The sequence below is a fragment of the Thermochaetoides thermophila genome (assembly GCF_000221225.1).
Source record: "Thermochaetoides thermophila DSM 1495 unplaced genomic scaffold scf7180000011818, whole genome shotgun sequence".
NCBI classification, from domain to species: Eukaryota; Fungi; Ascomycota; class Sordariomycetes; order Sordariales; family Chaetomiaceae; genus Thermochaetoides; species Thermochaetoides thermophila.
Window position 1 is genome coordinate 1,999,914 of NW_006383034.1, and position 23,523 is coordinate 2,023,436.

General features: G+C 51.7%; 8 protein-coding genes and 1 non-coding gene across 9 annotated transcripts; 4 read left to right on the top strand and 5 right to left on the bottom strand.

Moving 5' to 3' along the window:
- Positions 1-597: 597 nt before the first annotated feature.
- On the top strand, positions 598-670 carry CTHT_0045460. Its single transcript has one exon. It is a non-coding gene; the product is annotated as a tRNA-Asp (tRNA).
- Positions 671-1,255: 585 nt separating this feature from the next.
- Positions 1,256-2,372, bottom strand: CTHT_0045470 (pectate lyase-like protein; the record flags this gene model as incomplete). The annotated part of the gene is made up of 2 exons (XM_006694869.1): positions 1,256-1,830; positions 1,886-2,372. The coding sequence occupies 2 exons, from the start codon at positions 2,370-2,372 to the stop codon at positions 1,256-1,258; spliced, it is 1,062 nt and encodes a 353-aa protein (XP_006694932.1).
- A 4,269-nt stretch (positions 2,373-6,641) lies between these two features.
- CTHT_0045480 (uncharacterized protein) lies at positions 6,642-7,647 on the top strand (the record flags this gene model as incomplete). The annotated part of the gene is made up of 3 exons (XM_006694870.1): positions 6,642-6,948; positions 7,043-7,191; positions 7,504-7,647. The coding sequence occupies 3 exons, from the start codon at positions 6,642-6,644 to the stop codon at positions 7,645-7,647; spliced, it is 600 nt and encodes a 199-aa protein (XP_006694933.1).
- A 1,439-nt stretch (positions 7,648-9,086) lies between these two features.
- On the bottom strand, positions 9,087-9,695 carry CTHT_0045490 (uncharacterized protein; the record flags this gene model as incomplete). The annotated part of the gene is made up of 1 exon (XM_006694871.1): positions 9,087-9,695. One exon carries the CDS (start codon positions 9,693-9,695, stop codon positions 9,087-9,089), a length of 609 nt encoding a protein of 202 aa, XP_006694934.1.
- A 2,005-nt stretch (positions 9,696-11,700) lies between these two features.
- Positions 11,701-12,832, bottom strand: CTHT_0045500 (cellulase-like protein; the record flags this gene model as incomplete). Its single annotated transcript, XM_006694872.1, has 4 exons — positions 11,701-11,719; positions 11,782-11,957; positions 12,029-12,446; positions 12,501-12,832. 4 exons carry the CDS (start codon positions 12,830-12,832, stop codon positions 11,701-11,703), a joined length of 945 nt encoding a protein of 314 aa, XP_006694935.1.
- Positions 12,833-14,594: 1,762 nt separating this feature from the next.
- On the top strand, positions 14,595-18,512 carry CTHT_0045510 (RNA polymerase-like protein; the record flags this gene model as incomplete). The annotated part of the gene is made up of 2 exons (XM_006694873.1): positions 14,595-18,292; positions 18,350-18,512. 2 exons carry the CDS (start codon positions 14,595-14,597, stop codon positions 18,510-18,512), a joined length of 3,861 nt encoding a protein of 1,286 aa, XP_006694936.1.
- A 904-nt stretch (positions 18,513-19,416) lies between these two features.
- CTHT_0045520 (cytochrome c oxidase assembly-like protein) lies at positions 19,417-19,820 on the bottom strand (the record flags this gene model as incomplete). Its single annotated transcript, XM_006694874.1, has 2 exons — positions 19,417-19,620; positions 19,725-19,820. 2 exons carry the CDS (start codon positions 19,818-19,820, stop codon positions 19,417-19,419), a joined length of 300 nt encoding a protein of 99 aa, XP_006694937.1.
- Positions 19,821-20,396: 576 nt separating this feature from the next.
- CTHT_0045530 (vacuolar ATPase-like protein) lies at positions 20,397-21,110 on the top strand (the record flags this gene model as incomplete). Its single annotated transcript, XM_006694875.1, has 6 exons — positions 20,397-20,399; positions 20,495-20,533; positions 20,606-20,639; positions 20,696-20,704; positions 20,780-20,880; positions 20,955-21,110. 6 exons carry the CDS (start codon positions 20,397-20,399, stop codon positions 21,108-21,110), a joined length of 342 nt encoding a protein of 113 aa, XP_006694938.1.
- A 182-nt stretch (positions 21,111-21,292) lies between these two features.
- CTHT_0045540 (uncharacterized protein) lies at positions 21,293-23,227 on the bottom strand (the record flags this gene model as incomplete). The annotated part of the gene is made up of 3 exons (XM_006694876.1): positions 21,293-22,919; positions 23,092-23,144; positions 23,201-23,227. 3 exons carry the CDS (start codon positions 23,225-23,227, stop codon positions 21,293-21,295), a joined length of 1,707 nt encoding a protein of 568 aa, XP_006694939.1.
- Positions 23,228-23,523: the final 296 nt, after the last annotated feature.

Here is a 23,523-nt window from a genome sequence, read left to right on the forward strand (position 1 = left end):
TTCCCCCTTAAGTCTGACCACGAAACGCTGTTTTCGCCTGCATCACCAGACAAGACTTTTACTTGATCTTTTTAAACTCTATACTGGCCGATGTTCAGTCACATACGACCATACCCAGTGGAAAACTCGGGATCCCGTCCGCTCCCCCATAGATAAGCCACTGAGGGCCGGGTTAGTACTCAGGTCGGTGACGACTGGGGAATCCCCGGTGTTGTATGTTTGACTTCCAGTTTATTTTTGCTCGTTTCCTCTAGCAGAATACCGACATTGAAGGGGAAATTATTCTGCCACTGTAGCAGCCCGCTCCGTGAAGCATGCAGAATAGTTAGGAAATAAGTATTAATTGGTTTTTCAGAGTCGGTTTTTCTCTTCCAACAGCCAACGTGCAGCGTGGAATGGAGGACTACAGGGTAACTCAAAGTTCCCTGTTGTGCACTTGAGTATCAGCAAAGCATCGGAGTCACCTCTGTTATTTCAAGTCACTGCATCTTGAGGACGTTCGGGAAGTTTTGCTCGAATTGTGTCCGTTTGGTGATTTCGTGACATGCTCAGAGCCGCCTGATAGGTTACTAATTATGCCTCTGCTAACGGAACAAGTTCTCGGTAGTATAGTGGTTAGTATGCAGGCTTGTCACGCCTGAGACCCGGGTTCAATTCCCGGGCCGGGAAGCTTTTCTTTTGCCCCCATGAACATTTCTCCTCACTTTCTAGCGAGCAAACTCCATTTTTGACAAACACGAAAGTTGTAAGAAAATTAGTACAACGATGGTTGGTGCTGTAGACATCAACTCCATGTTAGGCAACCATTCGTGGCCTCAGCCTATGCGTTCTTGGCATTAGAGCATAATCCCAGATCCCGCGGGCAAACCCCTGTGATCAAACGCTTCACCCGGCCGGAGTCTCAGAGATTTTTCCAAGAGCGTTGCAATTTCTGCTCGGAGCTGTTACATCTGTTTACGAGGGATGGTTATTGGTTCTAAACTGACGGAGCAGCCTCATGATTTCGTCTTTTTCTGAGCCTTGTGCCAACTACGTCAAGACACAAATTACACAACAGAGATCACAATCAAGGAATGAAGCAACCTCAACAATAAGTACTGTACAGAAGCCCATTGTTTACGAGAATTGAAGGATTCTACAGGCACAGAATGTGTCCAAGAAAAAAAACAAGATTATGCGCAACAAAGCCAAACCGCATCCTCATTCAACCAGGCAGAGCCAGTCCACCGGCCCTTAACCTCAACCATGACCACCCTCAGCAGCTCGTGACAAACGAACTAACCTTGCAATACTGCCCATCAGCACCACTTCCAATCTTGTTTGGCTCCTTCCCACTATTATTCCCTGTGAACCGGTCACAGGTCTTATTCTTTTTCTGGCAGCTGCTCTTTATCGTGCAGGTATCCCCATAATTGGTGTTAATCCCACACAGGACACCGCCATCAACTGCCTTAATATTCTCCAGCACGATGTGCCGTGACCCTTTGCCGTTAGTCTTGCAGTTACCGCAGCTGCGTGCGACCTTGCCGTAGTCCTTCGCGTAGAAGTTCCTAATGTTGACCGTGCCGAACCCATTGAACTGAACGATCTTGTCGGAGGCCTTGAACGCGCCACCGCCGATGATGTTGGAGGTGCCCGAGGACTGCTTGAGGGTGATGGCATCTTCACACACGTCTTGCCACCACACATTGATGATGTTGCACCGGCCCTTGCAGTGCACGCCTTCGGCTTGGTTTGGGCCGATGATCACGTTTTGCAGGGTTGCGCCGTCTTCGAGGACGAACATTGCGTCCGCTTCGCCCGTTTCTTTTTGTTCTTGGCAGACGCGGGCTGGGAGGAGATTAGTGATTACGCGTTTACAATGTGGAATACAGAAGATACATACGCCACCGGTCATAGTTCTTCATGCCGCCGTCGAAGGTCTGGCCGGCCTTGACGGTAATTGCCGCCGAGGTTGACACGGCGCCAGAGCTCTTGGGCAGAGCAGTGGTCACCTCCAACGGGGCAGCCGTGACCCGAACCGTGCTGGTCTGGAGGGTGGTAGCCTTGTTTGTAGTGGTCGCCTTGAGCCCCGTCATAGTCTTGATAGTGGGAGCCTCGGCCGCGGTCGTCGCCTTCACTATCGTTGGAGGGGCAGTATTACCCGTGAAGTAACAGCTGCATTTCTTGGAGAGCAAGCTGGGCTTGTTGCTGCAGTTTGTGGCCCATACAGGCAGGCCTTGCGTGGTAGTGACTAAGCTGCGGGTGAAGGTCGCGCAGAAGGCGGACGCGGTCGCCTTGTTGGCATTCATGAAGCTTGCGCAGGCATTCTTGCTGGGATCGAGGCAGGCCAGGACGGCTGGAAGAAGGGAGAGAAGGGCGAGTTTATGCATTTTGCTTGCAGTGTGGACTAATTCTTCGTAAACAGGTGGATATATGGGATTAAACAGTTGCAGTCGACCTGCGACCTCAAAGAAATGAGCGAATTCGAATCAATGAATGTGCTTCTGGCTAAAGAGAATGGCTTCAGGAGGATGCCCTGACAAACAGATTATGGTGAGAGAAAAAGATGCTTATCTACTCCAACCCCTTCCCTTTGCCATCCTCTATCCGACTTTCAACGTTGCACTCTCTAGAGGCATCAACATCTCCTCGAGCCCCATCAGGCCTGGCTGGAGTGCAACGCAGTATTGCTCGCTCGCTCATCGCCCAGCTCACCATCCAGTTTCTCCACCACCACTCAGAGCCAATGTTTTAAGCCGATTTCGAAACAGGATCGGCGCCATTTTGTCGATCTGCGACGGCAGACCAAGGATCTGGGACCCCGGTCCCTGTCATGATCAACTGACAGCGATCACCCGATCTGGTGGCCATGGCATTAACCTCCAACGGCTGACGAAAACCTTCTGGAAACTCTTCCCGGTGACTGTTGCGCTAGGAGAAAGCCCCTCGGCCCACGGCGAGAAGGTTACAAGCAACTTCAGACGATTACCCCTCCGTACCCTGCAGATGCACTCCGACCTGGGGTTGCATCAGCACTACCAACGGGGCACATAAACCGGGTGGTGGGACTGGTGGGATAGGGAACATGCCGATGCTGCAGAAGGCCATCAATTAGAGGGGCAGTGCTTTGGGGGCCACCAGCAAGAATCCGAGCCCCTGGCAGAGAAAGTTAGTGGCACCGCCAGAACGGCATCCTTAATTTTTCTTTATCTTCGCCTCAGGTGTTTATCATGATGTCACATGGCTGGCTGATGCTGATAGAATCATACTTTCTTGATCTCTGTACTCTCCGTGATATGACCTAATCAACATTGAAAACATCGACAGGTGTTTGATGACTTCAACCCTTATCCTCAAAAATTATCACGGTGCCTGTTATAATCATTCGTGACCCAAGTCCAATTGTATCAAAAAAACCAGCTGTCTAGCTTCAAAAACCACATACCTCAAGCGTTATATGTGCTATGCCTTGAAACGTGGTTTGGTCTTCAGAGCCAATTGTGTCATAGTGTTCTTAAGCTTACAACCGACTGGTCAACTGCTAACATATCAGCACTTGCAGATCAACCGGATGTTATCTTTTTGCCAAGGGCTCTGGCTTGTTTCATGGTTTGGAACAAGTCCTCTGTTTTGTATCAGAGAGTATGGGGAGGTATCATAGGCCAAACCATCATAATTGAAATCAGCGAAATCTGTATATACGTGATCCTGCTCTTCTGGGCCACATAAGCGAGAAGTGCAATCACTTGCATTTGGTACACGTGGTAGCAATCCTGAAACTTTGGCAGCATCTATTAAGTCAACCGAAGTTTGTGAACCTGTGAGTCGGAGTGCAACTTTGTTTCTAGACTCAATATGTGCCTCAACCCCAAAAAAGAGATCCTCCCTGTTCCCGCTTCCTTCATTATCGCCCGAAGAAAAAGGATCTGCCCTTTCATGGTGAATGTCACAATATACATTCGGCTTTTATCTCGATCAGCAACGTAAATTCAAAATACTGGTGAACATTGGGTCAATGATTACCACAAAACTTCAAGCAGGCTGCAGGAATAGGTTGATTTAAGAAAAGGGAACTCGGATCATGTTGGAGCGAGTAAGCTTTTGTGCTACCACTTTCTAGGTTGCAGGAAGAATGTCGGCGTAGTGCTGTCATTCGATTCTATTCTTCTAACCAAGTCGATAGCGCTTGGGACAATGACAGGTTGATTTGCGAGCTCACATACCCCGATCCCTTGACCATGGACAATACAAAAAAAGAACCTTCTCATTGTGAAGATCAATGACTCGGTGTGTGTAATGTTTGAAAAGGCACGCTCATTCACCACCCTTCATATTGTGTTGGCCCGGATTCAAGAGTTCAGGCTGCTGCAAGGAATTTGGATGTTGACCGGGATGTATCGTTCCTTGGGAAGAGGAGATAGAGGAAGGATTTACCATCAGCAAGTGATCCAAATGGTGAATTTGTTGATGTTGAGGATTGAACTGCAATAAAATTCTGGAATACGTAGTGTTTCTAATTCATATGAGGTCATCTAGTTGTTTGAATCATTAGATACAGCCCATCTTGCTGTTAAAAATGCTTGATTCTAGCTGAAGCACACGAAGTTCAGTATCTCAGTGTTCAGAGTCCCACATGATGCAATCAATCCAGGAACAGGCATGCTAATTTCGCGTACGTATAACGCTCTGCTCCCGTGCAAATATTGCTTCAGTGCGAGTAAGATTGTTTGATCTCATGACTTTGAAACTTTGAAGACATGAACATGTATTTGAATGGTTTTAGTAATATCTTCTTTGAAAGCTGTGGAGAGCAAACCATGCAAATCTTTTGTGATGCCATTGAACTTTGTGTTTCACTTACAGCTGGCCAATAATCGGATGGAAGCTGCGTCTTGTGAAACTGAATGGCACATATCTCTTTTCATGTTGAGATAATTCTCCCTCCAAGGTAGCCTCTATGCTTCTTTCAATTTCGCTTACGTGTTGCTTTACAGGATGTAGGTATACAAACGGTATTGTTGAGACAACTCCCTCTTTAGCATCTCCAAAGAACCATGCTGCTCTGTTATTTATTTTCCTCAGACAATATTTCTGGGTTGGATACAATTTTGGCAGGGTTATTGTCGTTCTTGTTTCTATCATCTCCTGTAACCTTCGGGTCAACTGGCGGCTCTGCTGCTTCACGATAGGTTCTGGAACCACTGAGGCGAGCCAGGTCTTTGAACAAGCGATACGGTATTCCAACTCTAAGCCTTCCTTCGTAAAATTTATAAGCAACAGTTAAATTTTTGTTGCCACCAGGCTGGCTTTGTGACACATTGAACGGGGCATACTGGAGCAACGACTGCAACATCTCTGCCAGACCGTCGAAGTCGATTAGGGTTGTCGGGGATTCTCCTGACAGCCATTCCGGAGGGATAGTCGCTAGTGTCGTGTCGATATAGAAATTGACAGGAACAAGTGTTGTCGAAGATGATTCATTCCCTCCTTTACTTCCCTGCCACTCTTTCTTCCCTTTCCTTCCCTTGGCTTGGTGTCTTGGGCGTTGTCGGCGGTCAACTGAATCAGAGCGAAAGACCGAGTCGGGAACAGTACCCTACATGCCCGTGTACCAACCGGCTGCCACCACACACAAGAAGAGGATGACTGTGTAAACCCATGCTGGGACGAGCTCAACCGGAAAGACGTCGCCCGAGGGAGCTCTGGTGATGAAGAGGAAGGACATCTTAGAGAGGATTAAAGCTTCCGAGAGGCTTCTGTCAGAAGCAATCGGTGGTCGGAAGTGATAAAGTCAAGGCACTGACACTTAGGTTGTCAGTGTCTCCGGAGGTTGCAGAGTCAAAAGCTAGGTCCCTTACCCCCGGAACAACACAGCGTCATCAAGAAAGAATTCAAACTTTGGATACTTCTTCCAAGATTATGTTGATTAAGACGAATTTAGCAGCAAAAACTTCTCAGCACACCAATGAGTTGAAATTTTGCCTTCAAAAGCATGGATAATGATTGCTTGTGACAAGAGACTAACAGGACCCAAAGGGAAGTGTGATGTTGCTCCCAAAGCTTGCGTGGAAGCCTCAAGGAAATGGCTTCCCTCCTCGCCATCCACACTGTGCAACTTCCAGCTCGTGCAGTTGCTCTCTCCATTCTTTCCCTGTTGACCCGCTAAAGGCTGTTGGCAATTTGCTGATTCTTGCCTCGGAGAGCTTGCTGCCGCACCTCGCAAAATGTCGGCCAACAAAACAAAGCTGTCGACTCCCACTCGATGAAACCCTCCAGTGAGATCAGCCAGCTGTGCGTCGGCCGCGACTGTCTGTGATGTTGTTCCCATCGCTTTTGTCTAATGCATCCATCCGGCTCAGCCAGTGACGCTCCAGAAAATGATCAATGTACCTTCACTGCCAATAACCACTCTGACCCTTAAGGGCATGAAGATCCCCTTCTACGTTTCTCGCTTTTTTTCAATCCAACATTTGCCATCGTCTTATTGAAAAACTTCCATTACGTTCAATTGTACGGCTTTTGGCCAAATTTCTACTCTCCATTGTCCGTCCTATATTAGTCGCTATTGTCATCACGACTTCCATGCTTACCCGCAAACGCCTTTCCACGGGCGCGCAATCTGGCGCATTGAAAAAGAATCGAGATTGTCCTTTGTCCCCATGGACGCCGCCACCACCTTAGCCGTTGCCGAGCATGCTTCTGCTGCTGAGAACCCCCCCCTTCAGGGGCCTTTGCTCCCTAAACTGCTGCTTCTTAGGCTCCGGCCGATGCGGGAGTGCGCCCCGTGTCCCCGAGAAAGCTCTGGTCCGCGGTCTCGGGTTCGAACGAAGAATGCTGACATAGAGTACCGGGAACTCATTACTGAGGATCCAGTCAAGGCGTACAGCTGTATGTGCCTATGCCAACCTCCTTTCACCAAGGCCGAGGAGGAAGAGGAAGAGGAGGGCGGTGTGAATCCTCGCGAGGGTAAATCCGACGGCAGTAAAACGTTCATGTGGAAGAAGCCGGCCGATGAACACCCAAATCACCCGTGGAATATGACCAATACTGGGAAGTAGAGTGTTCCACAAGCAGTTTATCTATTACAGGCTGCGCGTGCCGGACTTCCGCATGTATACGTTCAATGATCATAAGGGTTATGGTCTTATTGAAATGCTCCAAAACATCTTCCTCAACTATGAGAAGGCCAGAAAAGTCGGCAACTGGAAGGTAATGGCTTAACAAGCCTTAATTCTCTTAGTCGAGGCCTAAAAGGTCGATCGACCACATGTGGTAATGGGACCACCCTCGGCTGGCTCGGAGGCCTCGAAACAAAGAGCAGTGAGCTGTTTGCGAGGCCTTGGGATGCTTCCTGCAGAGGGATGTTTCGCTCGCTGTCACACAGCACGTCTCCCTCAAGCTCCTTTCACAACTCGATTGTGAAATATTGACACCTGAATCAGGAGTAATGGTAGTTATATAGCCGACGCAACCTACCAACTCTGCATCCGCGCGTTTCTGGCTATGCTGACCCAACTTGAGCGGGACAACCACATCGCCAGTACTAAGAACCTGAACTCCATCATGGCCTGCTACATCGCGACGGCCAAGAAGCTGCGTCCCTATGGTATCCTTCGCAGCAGTTGCCTCCAGGCCTTCGGCCTCGCCATGGACAAGAAAATGTAATCCATGCCGCTTCAATGATCATCTCTGTACCTACGCCCACAAGCTCAACGCCCAGCTCGTCTACCTGGTCAAACATTCACCCCGCTCACTAAGGAGGCTGACCTACCGCTGCTGGCATCCAACTTGAGTCCCAGGGCTGATCCCTTCAACTAGGTCAAGGGCTCAATGCATAAACCAAATATCCCAGCGGCGCCATGACCTGGATGGCGAGCACGACCGTCCACAGAGCCGGGTGGATCGATATTAGTGGCGAAAATCTTGATCACACGTCGTGGACGAGTGAGTGGCGGGCAGTGTAGAGTTTTGGAAGGGCGCGTTCCCGGAAGAAGTGAGGAATGCCCTGAAGGAGGGCAAAGTGCTGACCATCCGGTTAAGGCGACGATTCTGCAGGAGATGAGAGAGTTTTTGTGTCTTTATTTCAGGTAGCGATTGAAATCGTGTGTCACCACTGACAAACGATCTGCTTTCCCCTTGAACAATGCTAACAAATGAACCAAGAACAATTCCTTCGGGTTTCTGTTTTGACCTAGAAGCCAGCCAGCCATAAGAATCTGATATAAGTCCCATGCATTCCGAAATAAGGTCCCCGAGAATCCGGCCGAATACAAACTACAGAAGCACTCTCATTTCTCGGCGTGGAGTTTTGTTCAAGTAATCAGGATTGGGGTTGGTATGGAGAGACGGCGCCAAGTCTCGAGAGCACCACCAAGGCGTCATCTCAGATCTGCAACCCTAACGCAACTTCATCTCGACATTGCCCTGAGGTTCATCCATGAATTACTGTAACTTCTTACAGATGTCAAAATTGAAAAGCTAATTACTCCTGTTATTAACTACCATAGCACCAGCATGTTGTCTCGCGGTTCACATGGCGCGATTTCTGCTTCCTTTCGATCCCCCCCTCAACCCCTTCGAAGGGACACCGGGGAGCAGTCAGTTGGGGATGACTGAAAGGCAATACTTGAAGGCACTACAGCTCTTCGAGAAAGTATTTTCAAGGACTTGAAACAGTGGAAGATACCAGGATTACTCATGATGGGACTTCCCTTTGCTCCTCAAGCTTACTGGGAGAGAGAAGGGCGAGGCTGGTTTTAGGCAAGTACTCGATCTTCACTTGTTCATCTTCTTTCACAATCTGGCTATGTAAATGGAAATTATCAGAATAGGAAGGAGCGTTAATTGCAAACTAAGAAGAAAACCAGAAACTAAGAAATGCAGACATCTTTGAACTGAACCCATATGCAAAGCTCTGTCTATGGCCCCTTTCCAATGAGAACCCTACCCTCAACTTCTTCATGCCAATCACCAACGCTTGTGAAGCTCATCCATCTAGATGCCAGTTATTCCTAATGCTCAAAGACCAAATATTGCCATAAGGGAAAGGAAGAAGCCAATCAAATCCCCCAAGCCAATCCCATCGCTTCAGTCCTCGTTGTGGCTTAGAAGCCACCCAGAGGGTTAGGATTCGGGATCCGCCAACCACCACGGACGCCACCAGCTGGCAGCCCAGGCGGAGGGGGAACCTTAGCGGCCTCTTGACGGAACTTCTCCAGCGTAAACGGCGTGTCAAACCGCTGGTTAATCACACCAACCATGCCCCTCTGGCAGTGCCCGCCACCGCCGGGCTGACCGCAGTAGTACCAAATTGGCTTGTCGTCCTTGACCTCAATCTGGAAGACCTCTTCGCTCTGGCACAAGGATCCATCCGGGTTTGGTGTGACGGGGAAGAAGCCGCTGAAGAAGGAGTTCGGGGCCGCAGGGTCGACGTCGCTACGCGGACGGCAGGGCGCGTTGAAGGCCGCTTCGACGACGGAGTGGTTGGCGGGAAGGAAGTGGAACTCGACGATGCTACCGACTTCGGCAACCACGTTTTCGGGATCGAAGCGCAGTTGTCCGCCCCGGCCGGCAACTACGGTGTGGGTGATGCGCGGCGCGGTGTAGGTCTTGGTTGGGGCGCCCGGCCAGTTGTGGTATGTTGGGGCGGGGGCCGGAGCCGCAAGGGCGCTGGCGGCCAGGGTGAGGAGGGTGGTGAGGGTGGTGAAGTACATTTTGGTTGTTGTTATGTTTTGTTGGTGAAATGGAGTGTGATGAGAGGAAGTTATGGGGAGTCAAGAGACTTCAAGCTTGAGTGTTGAGCGTGTCTTGGGTGTTTCCTGTCTTGTTTTCTTGAAGATGCTCTAAGTGATGGCGATGAGACAGACCCTTCAACACAGGACTTAACGCATCCTTATATACACCAAACACACTTTACAAAATCATACCAAAATTATTTATCATCACCACTATAATCAGCAGCAAGCAGCAAACATAGCCCTATCCTCCAGCATCCATTCCCGGATCTCACGGCATCCGTCCGTCTCCAGCCCCATCCATGAAAAGAGGCCCAGCCTGTCTGTCGGTCATCTCAGTAACAGCAGCATCTAACATTAGACATTACACACAGAGACATCAAGCAGATGATCTCAGCCGAGCCTGGCTCGGCTTGGGAAGTCAGGCTTGACTATCTTCTGTGTTGTTGGCAGCCCGCGTACTTTCGGGCTAGCTGTTCAGCACACCTCCAAAACGGCTACTGCACTACGACATAACCTACACAATTACCAGTTACTCGGAACCGGGAAGATGACCATCCGGGGAAATTTTGCTTGTCAGCTCACCACCACCAGCTTGGCTTAGCCTAACTTCGCCTCACTTCGTCTAGCCTTGGCCTGGAGTTAGGCCAGCTGGAGGGCGGCAGAAAAAGGTGAGGACGGGAAGTTCCACATGGAAAATGCCATTGGCACGGATTTGGCATGCAAAGCTTAGATTTTGGGCGAAACATGTCACGATGGAGGGTGGGTAGCTAGACACCATCATTGGCGGGGTAGGCAGAGCCGGACCGTTTTTATTTTAGTATTACTACACCACATGCAGAGCAAAGATCTGGCATGCGGCAAGTATGCAGTGTAAAATGGTGTTGGCCTGGTTTTTGGGCCAAACTTAGCTTTGGGTGTGTGGGTGTGGCTTCGCGCGCTGTTGGGCGGGAATGGCGGCTGTGCAAGTGTTTGTGTAACTAACATGCAGATGAATTTCTTTGTTTAGCGGGTGGCTTTCAGACCGCATATTGTTGTCATGCAGAGGAAATATATTGAATTTGGGCATTTTATGTTAACTGGCCGGATGCGATTCGCTGAGCTGGAGGATGGGGCAGCAGAGCATAGCTAAGGACGGTGTGCTGTTTGCTGGGGCTTTGGTTCGTGGGACAGCCGGATTGCCGGATTCCGAACAAGCGAATGGGAGTTTAGTTAGATTGAGGCGATTGGTGGGAAATGGTATGATAAGAGTCGGATGGTTAGTGAAAGTTCAAGGTGAGTTAAGCGATGTTGTGTTTCGGAGAAGAGATCATGCGGATGAGAAAAGTAAGTTAACGGCAAAGGATATCAGTGGAATTTCTTCCATACTTTTGTTGAGATGGTGTTGAAGAATTATGCTATGCTATTCCATGATTACTACGCTATTTCCTTCGGGAAAAAAAATTGAGCATCTCAGGTCAACTCTTCTCAATTCCATGTTTGCGAACGACTTGGGCGTCGGTACTGTAATTGAGTCCAAAAATATTATGGGATCTTGGGCATCCATCTGGAATGGCCTACGAAATCCTAGTATGTAAGCTCAGCTTACCAAACGCGTATATCCCGGGAAGCCATCAGGCTTGCTTCGGCAAGGTACGTTTGAGCACCGGTCATACAAATGACAAAACAAAATGACAAGCCAATGGAATGAGGCTAACACTTCTGGAGAGACAATTATCAATCCTGTGGAAGCCTAATGAAATTTCAACACACATCATGGTTAGCTCGGATGGTCAAGGATACAAGCAGACCAAGAAGTCTTGGATTAAGCTTAATGCTCCTTCAAGAGAGTCACCATCACACCGGGACCGAAAGCGCAATAAGATCTAAAATTGTATCCAAAGCTATGTACGAGAAGTGGAGAACTATGTACGTTGAAATATGTGACAGTGAATGGTCATGGTCATGAGTGAGGCTATGTGTTGCTCAACGCAAGGTTGAAGGATCACAGGTTGATCATTGTGCTTACAAGCTGCGTAATGTTAGCTGCTGATCACGCCCAGAGACAGAACCGTATAAGACATACCACTGCGAGTACCAGTCATTCAGCTTGGTGCAAGTGGTGCCCGAGACGCAGGTAGTGCAGCCAGTGAAGCCAATGCCGCCGCACTGAGCCCACTTTTGAGAGGTGCAGCCACCAGGGTTGCTAGTCGGCACAGAAGCCTGCGAGCTGCTGGAGGTCGGCTGCTGCGGCTGCTGCGACTGTAGGAAAATTATCGTTAGCAAGGAGATCATCCAAGTGTATCCTTGGCCTCCGTAAGAATAAGACTTACAGTCGAGGTGGAGGTAGGAGCAGCGCTGCTGCTGCTGGGGCTGTCTCCCGAAGGAGGAGTGAAGACGGGGTAGTTGCCGTCGTCATTGCGCTTGCAGCCGGTGCGGGCAACAAGCTCGGAAGGACACTGGACGCGCTCGAAGGTGAAGTTCGGGTTGTCAGCGTTCAGGAACCAGTCGAAGCGCCAGTAGCAGCCAGGCTTGAGGGCATCCGGGAAGCTGTCGCACTGGCTGCGCGACGAGATCCCGCCGTACCGCTCGCCGGGCAGACCGCCGAACTGGGGCGTGCAACCATCGAAGATACCAACGCCTCCACCTGGGATGTTCAGGTCGAAATGGTTGTTGCCAAGGTCACCGCCCGTGCTGGTCGACTGGACAACCATGACCTTGCCGGCCACGGGCCCCGAGGTGAAGGTGAGCCTAAAGTGCATTAGCCGAGATCCCTTGGCTATTCTTGGAAACGCAAGAACTCACTTGTAGCAAGCGCAGCACCATGAAGCCTCGTTACCGCCGGCAATGTTGGTGGCAGCGAAGCCGTACGAGAATTGGTCGTTGACAGCCCACGGGGTCTGGTCGGCGCAAGAATAGGCCGGACCGCCCTCGCAGCCAGACTTGGCACCGAAGTCATAGATGCGGTTGAAGTTGCGGTCACAGGCGAAGACGGGTTGGCTCACAGCAGCCTTGCCGGGCCACGAGCAAGAAGGCTTGCAGCAGTCCCAGTACCTAGTGGACTTGCCGTCGGCAGCCAGGACAGTGAAGGGGAGAGCAGCCGCAAGGGCGGTACGGAGAACAGGAGTCGACCGCATTCTGAAGCTCGTCTGGGGTGCTCAGACTTTTACGGACGTGAGTGAGGAGATATCGATGGGACGTTTATCACTGGAGAGCCAAGGACAACAAACACGACAGAGGGATAGCTTCCATCATATACAGCTTTTATACACCTTGGGATAGCAATCTAGCGCCATCCTTCAAGCCCGGTTTTCAGCCCATGACTGCAGCAGCCCCAGGTCGAGGGAACGCGGGGACCGTGACAACCAGGTACGCATAGCGGATCACAGCAGATCGGCGAAAGGGCCCTAGACGAGATGGTGTTTGCCAAACGGGGAGAACAAGGAGCTCGGAGGGCGGTAGAATCCCGCCAAAATGGCATCAAACAGGCGCCTAACCGGGATTACAACGTTCAATGCAGCAAGCCAAGTTGTTCCAATGAAACAAAAGCGTTCCACTTTCCCGGAAGCTGGTCCGGCAGCGCCGTGGATGTGTGTCTGTTTTGGGTAATAGCGGGGGTAGCGCCGCGACCAGGCACACGGGGGCACGGCTTGAAGATAGGGCTCCGTGCGCTCGGAATGCCGGAGCGAATTCCTGGGATGGAGACGTTGGGAATAAGAGCCGCGTAGATCGACGCCAAGCGGCAGAGCGCTGTATTGACGACACGGTTACTGTGAAGATATTCCGACCGCGGCGGGAAAGCACGTAGGCGGTGGAAGACTAGTTTTTTAGTTGGGAGTAAAGTGAAGGGCTGGTGGCTGTCGCAAAATCATCCCGACTGTCATCTCACTTGGGGTCCTTCATTGCATCAAGTTCTCAGGGGTGCAGCAATCAGGGCTGAGCATCATGTGAGCGTAGAGACGGGAAGTATTCGACGAGAAACTCATCAAGAATTGGCCTATCGTAGTGCTTTATAGAGGTTGACGCGTCGCTCATGTCGTGTGAGGGGCCAAAGATGGAATCCGGAAGAAAATCTTGGGATGGACACGGGATTCGATGCATCCCCGCGTTGCATTGGGCGATGGGTGAGCTCAGGTCGGCTTTGCGATCCGAGCTTTTGAAAACTAAGGATGCTTCTCCACAAAGCTTGGCTCAACGTTCTGGCTGCCGAAAAACGGCCAACGAGGGGACGCATGGACTAGCGTAGCCACTCCACAAGCCACAAAACTGAGCCTCATCACAAACCCGTGGTTTCGGAAGATCTCTTTACCGAAACTCCGGCTTCTCCCCCACACCGTTTTCACCTCGGTGTGCTCGGTGCGCTGACGCGACACAAGCACGGGCCCGCCGCAGCTGGCACCCCACTTTTAGCCCAAAAAGGCTAGCGAGCTGGCCGCGTCGCTCCAGTCTTTCAGCCTCCCGCAGGCGGAAAATCGCCTGGTGTCGCTTCTCCTCGACAACCTCTCAACACAAACCGCGACCATCACTTCGGCCGCGGCCAGCTCTAGCCGCGATTGCTACAATATTGTCCCATCTCTTCGTGCTTGTCGAAATCACGTCGATTGCGGGCACTCGATTGATGCGAGGAAGCCTTTGCGCCGGCGTTTGATGCGCGCGCTCGCCTGCGGTGGCGATTTCTAAGCTGCACTCGTTGATTTCGTTCTTCATCACGAGACGACCACTTCAAATCAGCATTACAATTCCTGCATAGAATTCTGATTTAATTTTCGTATCCCGACACATACCCTGCAAAAGCCAAAATTTCCCCCGCCGATTCCCATCTCTCTCTACTCTTTTCCCTCAAGTTTCCATTGTACCCGACCGGATTGGACCGCCACATTCTGATTGCCAGCTTCCACAATGGCCGACTACTCGACTCAAGGCGGCCAGCCATATGGCGACTACGCCGATACCTACGAAAACGACGATAATTATGAAAATACCGGCGGCTACGACGATGGAGCTGGCTACGGCGGCGACGATAGTATCACACCCGAGGATTGCTGGGAGGTAATTTCGGCCTACTTCGACAAGAACGGCCTAGTGTCACAACAGATCGACTCGTTCAACGAGTTCACCCAGAGTACAATCCAGTCCCTCGTGAACGAATATGCCCATTTGACGCTCGACCACCCGAACCCCGGAGACGATGAAGGCCGCGACATTGCCATGCGGCGATATGACATCCACTTCCAGGATGTTCTGCTTTCGAAGCCGACCCTTACCGAGACGACTGGCGAGACGACATTCCTTCTTCCCTATGAATGTCGTGACCGCAACCTGACTTACTCTGCTCCTATGTACTGCAAAGTGACGAAGCGGGCGCGAATTGCCATTAATGAGCCGATCCCCTATCACGAGCTGGACGATGAGCAACGCGAGCACTTAGCCAAGACTGGCGAGCACCCGACGACGATCCGCTGGGAGGAAGAGGACACCGGGCCTCGTGAAGCACCACGCGATGGGCCTCTTAAGGGAGATAAGGACAAGGCCGATTACATCTTCCTTGGCAAGCTGCCCATTATGGTGAAATCCAAGGTGTGCCATTTGTACGGCGAAGACGATGATTCCCTCTTCCTGCTCAATGAGTGCCCGTACGATCAAGGAGGTTACTTCATCATTAATGGCAGCGAGAAGGTGCTCATCGCACAGGAGCGCTCCGCGGCCAATATTGTTCAGATTTTCAAGAAGCCACCGGGTGGTAGCGTCGCATACGTCGCCGAGATCCGCAGCGCCCTTGAGAAGGGCTCGCGTCTCATCTCATCGCTGCAGATGAAGCTACACACCAAGGCCTCGCCGGAAAAGGGTCGCCTTGCTAATACTGTCAGCGTAACGTTGCCTTATGTCCGAGAGGACATCTCGCTTGCCATCGTCTTCCGCGCGCTTGGTGTCGTCTCCGATGAGGATATTCTAAACCACATCTGCTACGACCGCACCGATACCCAGATGCTTGAGGCTCTTCGCCCGTGTATTGAAGAAGCTTTCTGCATCCAGGACCGTGAGGTCGCCCTGGATTTCATCGGCAAACGTGGTAATGGTAACGCCGGGCAGAACCGCGTGAACCGTATTCGCGCCGCCAAGGACCTTCTTCAGAAGGAGATGCTCCCGCACATCTCTCAGTCGGAAGGCTGCGAGACGCGTAAGGCTTTCTTCCTCGGTTACATGGTCCACAAGCTCCTCCAGTGCGCTCTTGGTCGTCGTGACCCCGATGACCGTGACCACTTCGGCAAGAAGCGTCTGGATCTGGCTGGTCCCCTGCTAGCTAAGCTGTTCCGTGGTGTCATCCGCCGCATGACACAGGATCTTATGTCTTACATGAAGCGCTGTATCGACACTAACAAGAACTTCTCTTTGGCGCTGGGCATCAAGCACTCGACCCTCACAAACGCGCTGAAGTACTCGCTGGCTACGGGCAACTGGGGTGAGCAGAAGAAGGCCATGAGCTCTACTGCAGGCGTTTCCCAGGTGCTCAACCGTTACACGTTCGCCTCGACCCTGTCACACTTGCGGCGCACTAACACGCCTATCGGTCGTGATGGTAAGCTGGCCAAGCCCCGTCAGCTTCACAACACCCACTGGGGTCTAGTGTGCCCTGCCGAGACTCCCGAGGGTCAGGCTTGTGGTCTCGTCAAGAACCTGTCTCTCATGTGCTACGTGAGCGTTGGTACGCCTGCGGAGCCTATCATCGAATTCATGATTGCTAGGAACATGGAGGTGTTGGAAGAGTACGAGCCACTGCGGTACCCTAACGCCACCAAGGTGTTCGTCAACGGGACGTGGGTTGGCGTTCACCAAGATCCCAAGCATCTCGTGTCCCTGGTCCAGGGCCTGCGCCGCAAGAATATTATCAACTTCGAGGTGTCGTTGGTCCGGGACATCCGCGACCGAGAGTTCAAGATCTTCTCTGATGCTGGTCGCGTCATGAGGCCACTCTTTACTGTTGAGCAAGAAGACAACGGCGAGAATGGTGTCGAGAAGGGTCAGCTGCTGCTCAAGAAGGAGCACATTGCGCGGTTGGAGCGCGACAAGGAGCTTGGCAAGTACCACCCAGACTACTGGGGTTGGGATGGTCTGTTGAAGTCGGGTGCTGTCGAGTACCTGGACGCCGAAGAGGAAGAGACGGCCATGATCTGCATGACCCCCGAGGACCTTGACATGTACCGCCTGACCAAGCTCGGCTTCCAAGTGCATGACAATTCAGGCGTCGGCAATAACCGCATCCGTACGAAGATGAACATGACGACGCACGCGTATACCCACTGCGAGATTCACCCCAGCATGCTTCTCGGTGTCTGCGCAAGTATCATTCCTTTCCCCGATCATAACCAGTCGCCCAGAAATACGTATCAGTCTGCCATGGGTAAACAAGCGATGGGTTTCTTCCTCACCAACTACTCGCACCGCATGGACACTATGGCGAACATTCTCTACTATCCTCAGAAGCCGCTGGCGACGACACGGTCCATGGAATTCCTCAAGTTCCGTGAGCTGCCTGCCGGTCAGAATGCTATCGTGGCTATCTTGTGCTACTCGGGTTACAACCAAGAAGACTCGGTCATTATGAACCAAAGCAGCATCGACCGCGGTCTCTTCCGCAGTTTGTTCTTCCGTTCGTACACGGATTGCGAGAAGCGCGTCGGTATCAACATCGTCGAGATGTTTGAGAAGCCCAACAGGACTGAGACGCTGCGCATGAAGCATAGTACATACGATAAGCTCGATGCCGACGGTATCGTTGCGCCGGGCACGCGTGTGTCGGGCGACGACATTATTATTGGCAAGACTTGCCCGATCAACCCGGAGAATGCTGAGCTCGGCTCAAGGACGGCTCAGCATGTCAAGCGCGACGTATCGACAGCTCTGCGCAGCACAGAGAACGGCATTGTCGACTCAGTCATTTTGACTACCAATCAAGACGGCATGCGGTACGTCAAGGTGCGCGTGCGCACTACCAAGATTCCGCAAATTGGCGACAAGTTTGCCTCCCGTCACGGTCAGAAGGGTACTATTGGCGTTACCTACCGTCAAGAAGACATGCCGTTCACCTGCGAGGGTATCACCCCTGATATCATCATCAACCCGCACGCCATTCCGTCTCGTATGACAATTGCCCACTTGATCGAGTGCTTGCTGTCCAAGGTCTCCACGCTCAAGGGCATGGAGGGCGACGCCACGCCCTTCACCGAGGTCACAGTCGACAGCGTGTCGGCGCTATTACGCGAGCACGGCTACCAGTCTCGTGGCTTCGAGATCATGTATAACGGCCACACGGGCCGCAAGCTGCGCGCGCAGGTCTTTTTTGGCCCTACCTACTACCAGCGTTTGCGCCACATGGTCGACGACAAGATTCATGCCCGTGCGCGCGGTCCTCTGCAGATCATGACACGCCAGCCGGTCGAGGGTCGTGCTCGCGACGGTGGTCTGCGTTTCGGTGAAATGGAGCGCGATTGTATGATTGCGCACGGTGCGGCGGCGTTCTTGAAGGAGCGGTTGTTTGAGGTGTCGGATGCGTTCCGTGTCCATATCTGCGAGATTTGCGGGTTGATGACGCCCATTGCGTAGGTCTTCTTTATTTCGTTTTCCCAACTGTGTGACATTTTACTAACTGCCTTCAGCAACCTCACCAAACAATCCTTCGAATGCCGGCCCTGTAAAAACAAGACCAAGATTGCGCAGGTGCACATCCCGTATGCAGCCAAGCTGCTCTTCCAGGAACTCATGGCCATGAATATCGCAGCCCGCATGTTCACCACTCGATCGGGCATCTCGGTGCGCTAAGGAAACGCACTGGACGTGGAGAGGAGACGGAGGCAGCAGAGGTCACCAAGTCCCTACGAATGGGACTCCCTATTTGTCATCCGGGAGATACGCGAGAAGAGGAAGCCGGTGGCCGCGACGAGTTCGTAGAAAGAGTACTAAGAAGGTTGCTTTTCCCCTCGGGTCGTTTGGGCGTTTTTCGTTTTTATTTCGGAAGACGTATGACGTTATCATTTGCTCAATCAAAGAAACACATTGTTGTCTATGCTAGTTATTATGAGAGTAAAGATCTTTTCGGAGACGTTGGGTTAGAGTGTGGTGCAAGTAGGTTGGTTGGTTGGCGGTACCGTCCTGGGAAGGATGGACGGGTGTCTGGGTTAGTTGGTCTTAAGGAAAAGGTGAACAGGTGGGATGAGACCGTTGGGATGGGAGAAGGGACTGAAGGGTGGGTGTGTTGGCTGCGATTGTCGCTAATTAGACTTAGTGCCGTTATGCCTACTGCGTGAAAACCAGCGTGGTGGTTGAATTGATGTGATTCGACACCTCTCGTGGCCCCGTGATGAATGTCCTTGACACAGAAGCTCTTCGCGATCATTGTACCGAATCTCCCCTCTCTTTCCCCCCGCCCCCCCCCCCGGGGATCGTCGTGCCAACACCTCAATTTTACCATCGCACTTCTTTCTTATGAGAGAATCTTTTCATGTCGAGCTCTTTCTTGACTCTCATCTGTCTTTACATCGAACATGGATAAAATGAGACGAGTGGAAAGTCTGTACCGTAATGTACACAAACACATCGTACAATCGACACATGCTGTGCTAGCTCTATCCTGGGTATCATATATCCCCCTTCCCAACACAACTGACTCTAACCAATTGATTTACAGCCAGACTGGTGTACCTAAGTTGGCTCTCGAGAAGGGCTCCTATTTCTTCCACAAACTCCAACCTTCTCCAGAACTCGAAGATTTACCTGAAGCAACTAGCGGCGCATCATTCGTAGTATCCCGTACACTCTGCTCCTTCTTGTACTCCGCCTCCAACGCGCGCTGAGCATCGAACTCGGCCTGGCGCTGTGCCATCTTCAGGCGCTGCTGCTCGAGATCGCGGATCACGCCGGCGTGCATGGCCTATTGTCGGGGAGTTAGTTAATTTGACCTGGAAATAAACCGCGATAAGGCAGTTCAATGCATGAGATGAATAACGAGGTGAAACGGTGAAGAGTGGTAGGTACCTCTTGCTCCCACTTCTGCTGGAAGTGCACCAGCACGATGGTGCCAGCCGCAAACAGAGACGTGCCGAGGAGTGTGAGTTTGGATGCGCGGGACATTGTTTTGGTCTCTTTTTGGGTTCTACTAGCTGTGGTAGTCTTTTTCGTAGCACATCGCAGTCGATTGATCTCAAGTTGTCAGTCTCAGGAGCTCAGAACTGTCATGAGACGCCGAGATGGACCCGGAGGTAGCTTCAGCAGGGACGAAGGGACCACTGAGGTCGTGAAGGTGTGCGGGCGATTGCAGATTTGGTCGGGGTAATTGGTGGAGACTTCTTCACCGCCTACTGCAATAGGAAGAATCTCTACGCTGAGAAAGCTCGTGCTATGATAAGATAAGCCTGCGACAAGGTGGGGAAGCTTCGCCGGCCGCAGAACGTCAGCGGTGCAGGTAGGGGTTCGTTGCGCGGCCTGTTGGTGGAGGGTCCCGCTCGGTTGGTGCTCCGCCGACTTGGTTGACGACTTCTGTTGCAAACATCAGTTCTCGAGGGTTGACAACGATTTCTAACGCTTGCAATTGAAAGCGGAACTATTTCAAGGCGGATATTTATTGAGCTGTTGAAAATCAAGACCGATACTTCAAGGCCCGCTTTTCTCCTCTTCTTCCCTTCCTCCTAGTTCATAATAGCAACCACCATGGTATGTTGGACCCCTGGATGTCACCCGTCCTGATAGCATCTTGAGATGATGCCCGTATTGGTCTCCTAACCTACGGGATGCTGACATCGTCACAGTCTGCACAAAACTCAGCGGGTATCCAGACTCTCCTCGACGTATGTCATTCATGTTCTTGGTCCAAGATGCCAGCCACACGCCAGAGTGACTGGGACTCACAATGACCCCAGGCCGAAAGGGAGGCGCAGAAGATTGTTCAGAAAGGTTTGCAATGTTCTCCCACATGCCCTTGAACTACCTGCTAACATGCGCGACGACAGCCAGAGAATGTACGCCCTCCTAACCTATCCTCCCCTAAACCTCCTATCGAAACATGGCAGGCCCCTGACCGTTCGCCCCCACAGATCGCACCAAGCGCGTAAGAGAAGCGCGCGACGAGGCCAAGAAAGAGATTGAGGCCTATCGGGCGCAGAAGGAGGCGGAGTACAGGGCTTTTGAGGCAGAGGTACGGCCACTAAGACTACCAGCTCCGGCAACATAGAAAAAGGGGTCACTTAAGGGATACTGACAGATGGGCAGCATACACGTGGCAACAAGCAGGCCGAGGAGGAGGCCAACCGTGAGGCTGAGGCCAAGATCGCTGCCATTAAGGAGGCAGGCAAAAAGAACCAGGACAAGGTGATTGAGCAGTTGTTGGAGGCGGTGTATACTGCTAAGGCGATTCCAACGTCATAAGGGGGGTTGACTGATAGTTGAAGATTACGAGGTGTAGGAGTGATGTAGCTTTGAATTCCATGTCAAGGCTGGCTCGCCTAAACGATCAAATGCGAATAATAGAGCGGTATAAACGGAATGCCTCGCCGTGGTATCTTGGTATCAAAATCACCTGTACTATATTCCATCTGTGATATTATCCATTATTGCAGGAACTCAACAAGTGTCTTCAGCATCTCCTTCATTTCCTTGCCCTCCTCGGTATCAATGTCAATCCCGTCGATCTGCTCTTGGATCGTAGCCTTGATCACATCAAACGTCTCATCTCGATCAGCCAGCAGCTCCTTTATCTTCCTCCTCGCTCCATCATCCTCCGCGACCAACCACGCCAAAATGACATCGATCGTCTGCAATGTGAACAACCCGGCATCCAACCTCCGCGAGAACCACTCGTCCTCCATCTCTTCCCTCTCTTCCTCGTTCATACCTGCTTTTTCCTCGTCAATCTTGGCGTCAACCCTAGCCATCTTAGCAGCAACGTCCCGCCGGATCTTCATCAGCCTCTCGATCTTCTCATAGTCCTTCTCCACGAATTTGGCTAGAGTCCGTATCCGCTCAGGCGAGTCGCCCGGCAGAAGGCGCAGCATTTGTGAGAAGATGCCGACCAGGTGTTCAATAATCCGTGCGTCATCCTTCTTCATGAACATGGTGAAGATGGTCTTCAACCCGCCGGCCTCGACCAGACGCTGGCAGACTCCTAATGTGGCAGCACCCCCACCGATTGTTGCGTGGTCCAACAGCCGTAACGCAGCGGGCTTGACAAGTTTCCCGCCATCTTTCAGCATGATTAGGATAAGCTCAATGCCCTCTGCCTCCACGAACTTCTCCTTCCCCTCTGGCTCGTCCACAAGGCTGGTCAGAGCAGCAAAGAGATTCTCGACGTACTCCTCCTCGTCGCCGCCCTTCTCAGGATCGCGTTTACGGTAACGCGCCACAAGCTGCAGCATGCGGTCGACAGCATCCATCTCTGCCAGACGCCGGCGATTTTCTCTACTTTCCTGGACCAAGATGGCCAGGATTTCGGCCGCATATTGCCGGTTCTGGGAGACCACAACACCAGGCGTAGTCTCTTCTTTTTTAACCCTGTCCAAGAGCCATGTTACCAAGCTCTTATCGCGGCCAAGCTCCGAAACAGTTTCTTTCCTTGCGCTCGAGCAAAGGTTCTCAACCACCCCGAGGACCCGGTACACCCCCTCTCGATCAACCTCATCCTTATCTTCCTGCAACCTCTGCAAATTACTCACCAATAACCCCACCAAATCCGCATCCATCATCGCCTGCACGAGCCCGCTAAACTGCTCCTCCGTCGCAGGCACATCCTCGTCCGTCAACTCACCAATTATCTCCACCGCTGCAAGCGCAATATCCGTATTCTCATGTGCCAGCAACGACACCAAACTTGCCGCACTCCCCAATTTCACAAACTCCGGATACAGCCCCGGATGCTCCGACAACAACGAGAGCGCCTTAATCGCCGCATCCAGATCCGCCTCGCTATCAATAAACTTTGCTGGCTCGTCCTCATACCGCGCACGTAGCTCCGCATTCCGATTTATTTTCTTCTCGAACGCAAGCGCCAGCTTCTTTAGACTCCCTGCATCGAGTGTGCCGTCCTCGGGTAACAGGTCCGCGGTCGCGGAGTTGGCAGCTGGGTTGGAGGTATCGATGTAGTCGAGGATTTCGCGCTCAGTCTTGGAGATACCGCCGCCGAAGAAGCGGCCTTCGTCGTCGTCGCCTGGTTCTTCGTAGTCGTCGTCGGGAGGGGGGCGGCTGGGCCATAGTCTTCGTCGTCTGCTTCGTCGGGAGGAGGGGCGGAGGGACCGGGTTCGTCTTCGACACGAGCGTGGCGAGAGGCTGGGGAGAGTTTGGCAGATTTGTAGATCTCAGCTGGAAAAACCTGGTTAATTGGAGGCTGAAGGAAAGATGGCGGGTAAGAAGGGACGCACTTGGGTCGCGGATGGGCTCCAGCTTGCGTTTACTGGGTATGCCGGATTTCTGCAAATGATATTAGTTAAGTTCATGGCAATTGGAATTGGAAGTGAGAGAAATACCTGGAAGATTTCGTCTATGCTTGCCATTGTGGGGGATGGATGTGGTAACGACCTTGATGCTCGAAGCCTGTTGTTGCTTTGTTTTGTTCCCTTAAGATGGCACCGTTGCTGGTGAAGATGTCACCAGGGTACAGTTATCAACCTTTATCTGTACCGTTAGTTCGCACTGTATATTCTGGAACCCTAACCCTGGTTTCATTTAGCCCCTGACCCCTCAAGATCAACACCAGCGCATGTCTGCGTGAGTCAACAGATGAGAGGTTTTTTTTATTTCATTTGAACTAAGCTTTGTTCCTTAATCACACGTTCAGTCTTTTGGATCT